Here is a 12,419-nt window from a genome sequence, read left to right as displayed (position 1 = left end):
ATGGCGGAATATGGAGGTTGCCGACTTTGTAACACCTTCATTTAATAGATTAGATAACCTCACATATTACACATATATTTTGGAGAAATAAAAATGTTTGCCTAACTAGAAATCTACACTAAAGAGTTGGTTAAATAAAAGGTAAGAAAGAATTGAAGCTCTTCAAATATTTGCAAATTTATGTAAAAAAAATTGTAAAAATATAATAACGTAATATCAACGGATGTCTAGGAGTATATAAATTACTGTGACTGTGTACATAACGCAGATATTACAATAGTTTTGAAAGCAGGATTTCGCCATTCCTCAAACTTTGAACAACAAACATGCGATTAAATTAAACTATTGCAAACCCTGTCATGGCCTTCAGACTAACAAAGTTTCTTTAACTTTCTCGAAGCAGGATATACGTTTCCTGAATGACAGACACGAAACGAGCGGAGCGAAAAATTGTTAGGCGAAATAGGAGAAATTGAAGGCTTCACGAGTTTGTGAATTTAGTCAAAATATTGACAGAGATGAGCAGCTGGTATATTGAGCGAACAGCCTTCCAAGGTCTGATCGTGAAGCGTGACCGCGACGATGCATTGACTTAATTATTGTGCGATTCTCTTGAGTAACCGGTAACCAAGATGTGCAAGAGACGGAACGGATCATAAGAAGAAGAAAAACTTTCAATTGAATTGGTTCAGTGTGTTATGCATTAATAGTTTTTTTTAACCGATCACTGATCACTGATCAGATGTGCAAGAGACGGAACGGATCATAAGAAGAAGAAAAACTTTCAATTGAATTGGTTCAGTGTGTTATGCATTAATAGTTTTTTTTAACCGATCACTGATCACTGATCAGTGACCGTGCATAATATTTGATACACTTCCCCAGATCTTGCTAATAAGCAGTAGCGTAAACTTTTGACAGGCATCCTAATTTATTTTCATTGAACTAATAATACAATTCGCAGAGAATACCGGTTAGTTTTAAAAATTCAATGAAACCCAAAAAAAAGCAAACCATATAACTTTAGGTATGCTATGGGCGATTCGACAGAATAGTGCACACTTTTTCAGTTATACTTATTTGTTTTCGTAGTATTGTGTCGGTTAGTTTTTTTTAATTAATTATGCCCTGCCCACCAAACCATAACCGATAAAAAATATTTATCTATCCATAAAATAACTAACATAATGTATGATTTAATGGCATAATTTTAGATATTTTACGGACAAACGAATATTTGTTTACTATTATCTATTATGGCTTGGATTAGGCAGGGTTTAATTAAATTTAAAAAACTAACAAACACTATCAACACATTATACTCAAAATTCAATGAAAACAAAATACGTTCAACCGAAAAAGTTTAATGTGCAATATTTAGGTCGAATCTTAACAGCAGGGTATAAACAATTGCTATAATTAAAATAAAACACAATAATATGTAAGTAGGTACTTATTCTACATAATTTAATAATAATCTGAACCGGTTTTGTATACATACTTCAATTCGACATCGTTAACTGATATAAAATATACAACATTAGAAGTAGGTATACGAAAAATTATTTATTGAAGAGATGGACAATAATATAATTAAGTAAATAGAATTCTAAGAACTTCTCTGTTCAAAAATAAATCAATTAAAATTATCCAGCTTCTCAGAAAATATTTTATTAAATTAATAATTGATGGAAAAACAGCATAAAGTATACGGAGGAAATAGAATTTTGGCCTGGTTTCAATAACAGTGGACGCTTTTTTAAATGAGTTTGCTTATAATTTTTTTTTTTTTAATGTTGTGTTAATATTTGAAAGAAGTGAGAAACGCATCGCAAAGCAAAATATATTATTATCATATATACATCACAATAATAACAGGAATTCCTAAGGAAAAATATGATTTCATGTGATATGTAAACGTACGTAAGAAATAAAACAAAGTTAACGAAATTCAATAAAATAGGTGACAGGGTGAAAATATGCGAATGATTTGACAGGTGAGACGAAACGATGACACGTAAATAAATATGCAATTTGGGTTGATATTTAGCTTTCTTGAAACGTTTCAAAACAAATTGTTGATAATATCTCTTATCATTCTGATGAAGTGACATCGTGAAATTTATGTGTTACTCCATGACTCGTGATATATAATAAAACAACACAAAACTATTGTTAACAGTTTATAATAATATGGACCTGTTAGAGGAGTATTGTCAATCAGTCATGATCGTTATTAAATTGTATACCTACTGTTAATTACCTTTGATATGATTGAAAACGGATACATTTTGCTTAATGATCAGTTGATCATTGCGTCGCCTTGATAGTGAAAAGAGCTATTATTACACAAAACCAAAAAAGGTCTTATTTAAGAAAATTAATAACTCTTCAACAAAATATATAGTGGTGAAGAGAACGAGGTAATATTTTGATAAGAAATATATAAAATTGTTAAATGATTGCTAATACCTGCAGAAATATTTGGGTATTATGAGTTTAGGAAAACTTAAAAGTTTCTCTGAAATTTATAGATGAGTAATAGGTATATTCACCGTCAAGGCGACGATTTATAAAATATATATTTTTGAATAATTAACCGATCTAAATGCATGTATTATTATAAATATTATTGTATTGGTACATTCGTAAAGTAATGCAATTTGATAATTCGATATGTAGAGAGCACAATATGCAGATTAATAAAATGGAAATATGAAAGCAAGTCACCATATACGAACACTTTGACGGCCGTTTTGGTTTATGACTTAATGAGTAGCAAACCATTACACGCATCCATGAATGTCATTAAATATGCACTAATATTGAATACGCGTTGCGTTTAAGGTTCAAAATTTAATGACGTTATGATGATAGACGTAAATGTTTAAGTAAAAACAACCCTTATTTCTCCATATCCAAAAGGTAACGCACTTTTCATTAGGTATTGTTGTGTTCCCTTGTAGAGACCCACCGGCGAAAGAGTACATTTGATGAAAAGCTCGGTGGTTGTGAACAGGGTAAGTGCGCGTTAAGTGGTGACAATTTTAAATGCATTACTGGACATGAATATACCCTTACCACCTCCCTTATATACTCTTGCGCCGGTGGGTCTCTAATACCAATAGTAAGGTGGTTTTGGGAAGAGCAAATACTTATTTCGTATTGTGTGATAGTAATAATTTCATTATAATGCTGTTTCAACATGAACGATTTTTTTAAAAGCTTCGAATTTCTAGTTTCGTCAATCTTCAGGCACTCAATACGCACACTCCCCAATGGCAGAAGAACACTGACATTCTAGAATACAGGTAATTCTCGTTTATATACATTATTACAAATAAATAAGTAATAAAGCGGATCTAATATTTAATGTTGGAAATTGGAAAGTGGTTGAAAATATTGTAGTATATTAGTTAAAAAGATGTCCACTGTTAATATTTAGTAAGCCAAAAGGCGAAACCCTGGTAGCAAAAAAAATACTCAAATGGAATAGTACAATACTTATATAGAATTTCAAATATTACATCAAGTTATGACAATACATACATAAGTAATCTGTTTTGATCTTTATTAAATTAGGCAGATTTCATTTAATATTTTTTTATAGAAGGTTTTTTACAAGCCCTACTGTAAACGTCAGGAAACAAAATAAGTTATTATATTCCATAGTCTTCGCAATTTTTTGAATGTGTTCAGTATAAATATTATAAGCACCTGTTGCACAAACGTGGGCCCGAATATTTCCCTTTATTCGCGCAGTTTTTCCGGCACGCGAGCTTTTTTATTCGCACGGAAATCTAAAAAAGAAAAAATAACCATATCTGTTCGTTTCTACTGCGGCATCAAAAAACGATATGGCTTTCGGGCGAACGGCGGTAGTGTGTTTTGAATAAATATACAAAAAAAACATACTATCAGTGGGCGATTGTTCGCGTGTGTTCGCTTATACTTGGCCAACAATAAAGGCAACCTTTCATTGAAAGCCTGGCCGCCTTATTGAAACCGGGGAATATTTAGTTGGCATTTAATAATACAATGGCACGAAGACAGTTCGCGCTTGAAAAACTTTAAAATCAATTCAATGCCCATTGATTTCATGACACCCCAACCCACGCTTGTTTTATATTAATGTAATTATTATCACTGAAATCAGAATATACCTACAATATACAGTCTACGATATCTACTATTCATACTATTATTATACTCTATCATACACAGGCAAGCAAACATCACTGCAACAAATTTTATCTATAAGGCCCGTTTCAGACGGACGGGAAACCGGTGTCGCGCTCGATATAATGTAGGAGGCCATTGTATTCGAATAAACGGGCATTTGTATTATTCCAGAGCTAATGTAACGACTCAACGCCTAATTTCGGGTAATAAATTAGAACATAAAACTGGCTGCGGTAATAAAAACAAGTGTATCGGCGGCTTGAGAATGTAGCGGCCGACGGAAAAGTGTAGCGGACACGCGATGACTCATTAGCTCTGGGGCGTTCATAAACATAATACAAAGGCTCCTTTATTCGAATACATAGGCCTCCTTATTATATACGAGCGCGACACCGGTGTCCCGCCTGAAACGGGCCTTAACCTTTTCTGTTTTCGAGTCACTGATAGTTGGAATTAAATTGAAAGGTGCCTAATTAGGCGACCAGTGACAAATGGTGACTTTTGGAAAGAGGTAGACTATGGAGATCAGAGAAAAAGAGCACACTTGTCAGGACTACTTACGGGAAATAAGAAGATAATCCGACACTACTCCTGAGGAATAGGTACACACTAAAGACACGAAACACTAAATCGATGTAATTTCAATAGCTCACGGACGATATATAATAATTGAGCGATGAGTTTAAATTATGTATTTTCCTAAACATTTATACACATCAATATAATCATTAGATAAAATTATTCTTTTATTACCTATCTTATTACTATTTATTTTCGATAAAGCGGCAGTCATATACAATATTATTTCAGTATTTTCAGAAACAATGAAGCCTCAATGTCTTCGAGTTCGATTTCTGGTGAGGTCACGTTACAATTTTTTGATTTTGGATCCTCTATGATCTTTCACCATTACTACATTACAGTCATTACACCTTGTTTGCATTGATATATAATATCAATGCAAATTTAAAATAAGCTCGGTGTCGAATTTTTGTAAACAGTAGGTACTATATACAGCCGAATATTACTAATAATAAACGTATACAATAATACATATTATTACAAAGCATTGTAGCAAGTGCGAGTTTAGTTACATTTACCCTGTAATTAACAAACATGTTTTTGCGTGAGCAATTAACGAAAATAAATAATGTTAAATGTAGGTAGCCGAAATTGCGTGCAGGCACTGAAATGCCTGCGGGGATGAAATAGTTTTGAGCGCCTGCTAATAACATTGTTATCGATTGTCGACTAGTAAGGCCGGAAATTTTCGATGCGTACATAAATTCCCATGCGTAAATCCTCGGATTTAGGCGTGTCAACCTTCTCTAAGCTTTTCCACTTTCCACGATTCTCCGTTACCAATCATTTCTGGACATGGCGGAGGAGTTAGTTTAAACTTTCGGCCGGGAATTGTCCGAAAGCAGATGGCGGTATTTCATTGTCTCTGCCCGTAATCCTAATGACTTTTATAAATAAAACTAATTAAATTTTAAGACAGCTATTAGAGACTTTTCACCCTTTACACTAGGATGTTGTCAAATTAAGTATTAGCCTTAATTAAGGAAATACTCATTAAAACTATTTTGTGAATGACTTGATGAAGTCGGAAAGAATTAGAACGTTTTATGGAAAGCATTTCTTATTTTTCACAATTTCGGACCAGCGGGTCTATTCTATACACAAGGCTGCTTTCGGTCCGCTACGGCAGCTAAATAGGGTAGGAAAGTATCGAATTATTAACACTTATTGTAACAATTACAATAATTTAGTAATACTTGTTACAATGAGTGCTATGTTTTACCTCTCAGCGGGTCTATTCTATACAAAAGGCGACTATCGACCGCTAACGTGCTGACGTGATAATGTGTTAGTATTTGTTACATACATTTTATATTGAAATATTGTAATTGTAATTGTATTGTAATCAGTTAATCAGTCGAAACTGTCTCTCTCTCGCTCTCTCTCTCTATCGCTCATGCTCTAAATTTTAGCACAGGCAGGGGGCATGCCGTTAAAATATATCATTTATTGCAACAATTAATACCGGCTAATTATAATTGTTACAATACGTGTTAATAATTCGATACAAACATACCCTAGTTAGCGGTTTTAGCGGACGAAAGCAGCCTTTTGTATAGAACAGACACGCTTGGCTGTGATAAATTTTAGACCGAGATAGACAGTTTTGACAATTCAGACGGCTAACTTATTGTAATTATTGTTACAATAATAAGTGTTAATAATTCAATAGTTTCCTACATTATTTAGCTGCCGTAAAGACTGAAAGCAGCCTCGTATATAGAATAGACTCGCGGATGTTATTATATAGAATAGAGATTATGGACTCTAACCTAACCTACGAGAATCAGAGCGGTTGTTGTCACTTATGTCTGAAATCGATACTCACAAGTAATATAGGCGTAAATCGCATATCAGAACTTATATGCAAGATTTAATGGTTAAAATGTATTTTATAGAGTAGTTAATGATTTACATTGAATATTTTTTTCAGTGTGTATTACGTATACATACTTCAATATTATAACAATAAAATTACTAATCAAACGTGCTTTTTAAATTAAAATAACAACATATATATTAGTAGCTACACATACCCACCCCACGCCTTTTGTCAGATACATAGTTACTTGGTTATACAAATGACTTGCATCATGAATAAATATGAAAATACATATTATCTTAAATCGTTTATTATGATTTCTATCATGATTAAACAACATATGGTTATTTATCCAGCCTTTCCTGATTAATGAAAATAATTTGTAAATAAATATATGATAAAAAGGACTATTAGTACACGGAAAATGTATAATTATCTATAAAGTTATAAAAAAATACATTCTAAAAAAAGAGGTAGGTATAGAAATAGGTGGGAATAGAATTCATAAATAAAAAAAAAATACTACATTCGCTCTAAAGAGGAGAATTGGACCTCTACAGAGTGCAGGTTATATTAACAGAAATTTTTACGACGAATGGTTGTTAGTCACTCATCAAACCCATTACATAGATACTTGCTCCGGATAGAACAAACGTTAAAAAAACAACATGCATTTTTGTATTTACCGTATCAACATCATGACATATGGCTTCGTGGATGATCGAAACCGGCCACCGTTAGTGATAATATGGGTTGTATTGTTGTAAATAAAGGTATCTTTTAAACCATGTCCAAACTATATGGGATCATATGGGCGTCGACAAGATGGAGGTTTGTATTATCAACAGATTTTTGTTTTTACGAAATATAGATGTTTGCCACTTGCTCAACCTCTTAGGTCCATACTCTTGACTCCGACACCAAACACAAATTGAAAAACAATATGTGCTTTTGCCAGACACAGGATTCGAACCTGGGACCCACGACATTATAAGCCGGCACGTAAGCTGCTTGGCCATCGTGTAGATGTAAAACTACATTTAAAAAACGGCTACGCCCAGTAAGCGATCAATATTAATTAATCATATTATATCACAGTATTTGCCCACAGTAAAATGATTGGCGGTACTTAACTAAAAGATTTAATTGACTTACCTTATCGTCGGTTCAGGGGAGCCTCCAACACTGGAGCAGGAGAGTCTCACTTCGCGCCCTTCAGTGGCCGAAACGCGGGATCCCGAGGACACTCTGGGCGCACCTGGTGCGGTGAGGACGGTTAGGGTGTAGGCCTGGGAGTGGACGTTCTGCCCTGACCCTCCAGCCTTCGCGCGGCACTCGAACTTTCCATTGTCTCGCTCGTATGACGCGTTTGAGATCATCAGGTCGTATCGGCCTTGCTCCGGACGGTAGTCAAGTCTGGAAAGGAAAGAAATACACAAATAAGTAAGCGATTGGAAATATGTGAATATTCAGTGATACACTGATACAGTAACTAAAATATAATTTATTATTATTAAATTAATCAATAATACAATGCAGTTCCACCATGTAGTGACACCACAATAAAAGAAAAAAAAACTACAATTACGTTCAAGGAATATAAACTGATTTATAAATTATCGAAACAAGTGAATTTCGAGATTATTACATAAATCTACGTGCATCAATCTGATTTTAGGCGGAGTGTATGAGTCTCGATGGATATTTCAAACGACGTTTTTTTTTTAAATTTTAAACTGTAGTAAGAAGACCATCAAAATACTAGAAGCGCGTATACATATTATCTGTAGTATTAAACATTAAATCAAGATAAATAAATCTATTTTCATCGTTATTTTTCGGTACAACTTTGGGTAAAAGTATATGTAAGTCGTAAGTCAATAATCACATTAAAATCTATGTGAAATGTCGCATGAGTACCCACTAATTATATTAGCGTTTATGTACATGGTAGAGCTTCATTATATTGTTTTCAAATAAAGTTGTTATGTTTAACAATATAATTAAAATATAAATGATTTCACGTTGAGCACAACCTTACTTTTACCCAAGTAAGCAATACAGTTTTTTGAAAGAGTTTAAATATTTAATTTAGTTGCATTTATGTATCTGTACTAAGTTTATTTAACAACATTTACATATGTAGGTGAGTACTTAAATGCTTGTTATTTTTTTTTAAGTTTTCTCCTGTAAAGCTCATATTTACGACATACGTTGTCTTAACCTAATAGCGCAACGAGTATGTTAAAAGCAAAGGGGCTTTCTTCATTTCTTAAATTTATAAGAGTCACTCTCCAAAATATCTGTTCTGGCAGAAAACACTAATTCGAAAAAATGACATATTGAGTTAGTTATACCAAAATGTTCCTTATTTCAAACTTTACCGTCTGGAAACCTTCTTGTCTTTATTTTAAAGCCATCCTTTTTACGATGACTTAATAAACTCACATGGAGACCATTTCAAACATTTTAACAACTTCAAAGTCAAATTAGACAAGTCTAGTATTCTCCAGTTAGTGTGTTCTGCCAGAAGAGAGACGATATTATTTCTTACATTTTTTAACCAGCTCTTTAGCGTAGGTTTCTAGGTAGGCAAACATTTTTATTTCTCCAGAATATATATTGTGTAATGTGTGAGATTAACTTCAAAGTCAAATTACTCAAAACTAGTATTCTCCAGTTAGTGTGTTCTGCCAGAACAGAGACGATATATTGTATTCACATTAGGAGAAATAACAAAGCTATTTTAAATTTAATCAATGGTGGAAGTAGCTCAGTATTTACTCTTTATATAATAGAACTTTTAATGGACATACCTAAAAAAACCCCTTAACACTATGTAATTATTTTTATGCTCATATCTCAGTGATGGAGAGAAGCCCTTTTACTTTTAACGTATTAAAATAAACTATCTGCCAATAGGGTTTTGCACATGCACTGTAAATTATTTAGAATTGAACTATACTTAAACGAAATGTTCCCATAAATTTAATACTATAGATTGGCACGTAGTGGAACAGAATTTAAAAAAAAAGACAAGAAAATAATTATAAAATTTATGTTTTCCTCTCGTAGAAAACCGGAAGAGAGCGAAAAAGAAGACGCGTCCAGTCGTAAATGGCGCCCTTTTTCGAAGTCGAGAAAAATTTTCCCGCCGTTCGCAAAAATATCGGCCATCAACATTTACGATGCATATAAAGTTCCGGGCATTACAATAATTCGCCCGATGCTCGGAGAGTGTCACCTGATGCCGCCGATGTCTTGGCGATTTTTCAACTGCCATTATTAATATTGCGAACATCTGACACATCTGTTATATCTTCTTCAATTTCACTCCTTACGGAAACGAATTCACTTTGCCAACAAATGGCACAAGTTACTTGACAATGACATTTACATTATTACTCAAATACTTTAATAATTTGACAAGCAAAATAACGGAGTTTGAAATATCACCGCTATTGCATATTTTTTAGAATTTTCAATGTGATTTAACGATTGCATTGATAGCTTCATTGGAAAGACATAGCGTACGGATTATAATGGTTGTGCGTTCAAGTCTCCATATATTGTTTTTTTTTTTTTTTTTAAATTACTACGATGTCATTCCACAATGGCAATTCAAAGTCCGATTTGGCAAAATAATGATCATGTAAACTTTAATACAAATATATAAATAATTACAAAATAAAAATAACTTTTAATATACAACGTTTTTAAATTTTCTGTTGAATCATATAAACTTGACTTGACTAGCTTAAACGATCAAAAAAAATTGTACTTGATAGAAATACTGAATAAATATAGAATACAGAAATGTTATTTTGACATTTCATATTGATTTCCATAGTAACACACGTATATATTAATAATTTAGTTGCTAGGACCCCAGACCCTTAGCAACTTACTTTTTTATGGATTTCTTCCGAAATAACTTTTCATACAAAACAGAATTAACTGAAAATGATTTCAATTCTACTTAAAGATTGCTAAAAGTATTAAAAGAATGCATTGGCATCGTGTTCTGATATATTCTAAAAGTTTCAAATGTCTAGCTAGTCGGGAAATTAGTTAAAAATCGATTGCGAGATTTGTACTGGATAAACAACCACCGGACAAACAAGAATACGACCTAATAAAAACGTTGTAAAATCTAGTAGAGACCGTCACGTTTAATGGCATACAATAGTTTAAAAATGTGAATACTGGACGCTTGGTCGAGAAGATGAGTTCTGCAGTAGTAGCTACGTTGAAACTTAATGCATTTGATGGAGAAATGAAATCAGTTGGGACAGCATTCATCCAGGAGTGGATTGAATTGATGATGATGATGGGGCGAAGAAGGTATGTTATGATAGTGAACGTTAGCTGTTTCATAAAAATAGTTACAAGTAGGTATGTATGTACACATATTATCAAATATTTTGAGATATTCTATGACAAACATGACAAATTTTGTGTAGACTGTGATCTAAGATCTAATTCGAAACTGGGAGTAATTTACCACTCTCACACAATGTCATTCTTCAACTTCAACAATCAATTTGGCTGAGGTGATACAAAACAACACAAGTATTTCACCTTCGTTAAACGATTAACCTATTGTGCAAAGAGCCTACTGCGTGACGGTAAAAGTAACTACGCCTTTGCTTAAAGAGCGGGGATTCACGTATTCACTCATGCGTAAGAGTACGAATAAGAATCAAGCGGTATAATGAGGTAACCCGGGCATATTATATGACAATTATTAAATGACGCATTGGACACGCTTGTTACACGGATTTTTTCATAAATAAAATATATAGTGGAACAACCTGAACTTGCGCAGATTGCGATTTATTCTGACGCGCACGAATTACACGGGGCGAATTTAATAAATTATTGAAACTGATAGAGATAGTATTTCCGACTGCTCTCACGTAAACTGTATTGTATTCTTTTCTCTCGCTCGGTGTTACTGCAGCTATGTCTTATTTTCTGTTAGTAACTTCACGCGTATGTGGCATGTTTATCATAATAATGACATTAAATTTGACTACAATAAATCACGCCCAGGCTTTTAAAAGTGAATCTAACTATTTTTGTGGCCATTAAATATTTCAATATAACTTTACTGAGTCTATATCGCTTTATAATAGACAGTAAATAACTCTTTAAACAGCAGTTTAGAAAAGTTTCTAGCTTATAAAAGAACAATATTTCTGCGGTCACGAAAGAAACTTCACGAACTTTTTACATGCACAAAGACATAAATCATGCAGGAAACTTTCGCTGGGGAAAACTTGATAAAAATAAATACATGAAACACTCACCGATTTCATATCACTATCTATCTGCATGACACACGATAAACAGTGAGTAAACGTTCTAACGAAATTTATTTGCTTTCAGAATGCATTATGAATATTGTGGAATAATTAAGTATATTAAAAAAGTATCGTCCGTAAATGCAATCACAAGTTTCTCGATATTTTTTAAAAATTGTGTCAATATCTTTACCCCTTTATGATATAATAATCTAGATAGAACACAATGAAATAATATACATATTTCAAATGTCGCTACTTGGAAGAAATATGAAGGAAGAAGCTTTACATATAAAAGGATTTAACACGCTTTTACATTATATCTTTTTGGACAATAAAAAGAGATAATCTCTTTAAGTTTATTAAACAGGCGGCGACAAGCGTTGTGGTGATAAAAGGGATTTATTAACTTGTGTATTTCGAGAATTGTAAAGATAAAAATGAAGCTCTGTTATCCTAGTGAAGAAAAAACAACTGAGTCCTTAAAACGTTATCTCTGTCTTCAATCAGTTGAAGCCTTGAAGCAG

The 12,419-nt window shown here is 33.0% G+C and overlaps 1 protein-coding gene across 1 annotated transcript in view; it reads right to left on the bottom strand.

The window, feature by feature from the left end:
- ed (hemicentin protein echinoid) overlaps positions 1-12,419 on the bottom strand; it is a 495,537-nt gene that overhangs the window by 76,788 nt on the left and 406,330 nt on the right. The window contains exon 3 of the mRNA XM_085960225.1: positions 7,742-8,002. Coding sequence (XP_085816351.1) covers positions 7,742-8,002 — 261 coding nt within the window. The remainder of the gene's footprint in view (positions 1-7,741; positions 8,003-12,419) is intronic.

The sequence above is a fragment of the Rhyacophila brunnea genome, unplaced genomic scaffold, assembly GCF_057557595.1.
Source record: "Rhyacophila brunnea isolate RB1 unplaced genomic scaffold, BYU_Rbru_1.0 scaffold_11, whole genome shotgun sequence".
Taxonomy (NCBI): Eukaryota; Metazoa; Arthropoda; class Insecta; order Trichoptera; family Rhyacophilidae; genus Rhyacophila; species Rhyacophila brunnea.
The sequence above is the reverse complement of the archived record's forward strand: the minus strand, read 5'-3'. Positions and strand labels throughout refer to the sequence as shown.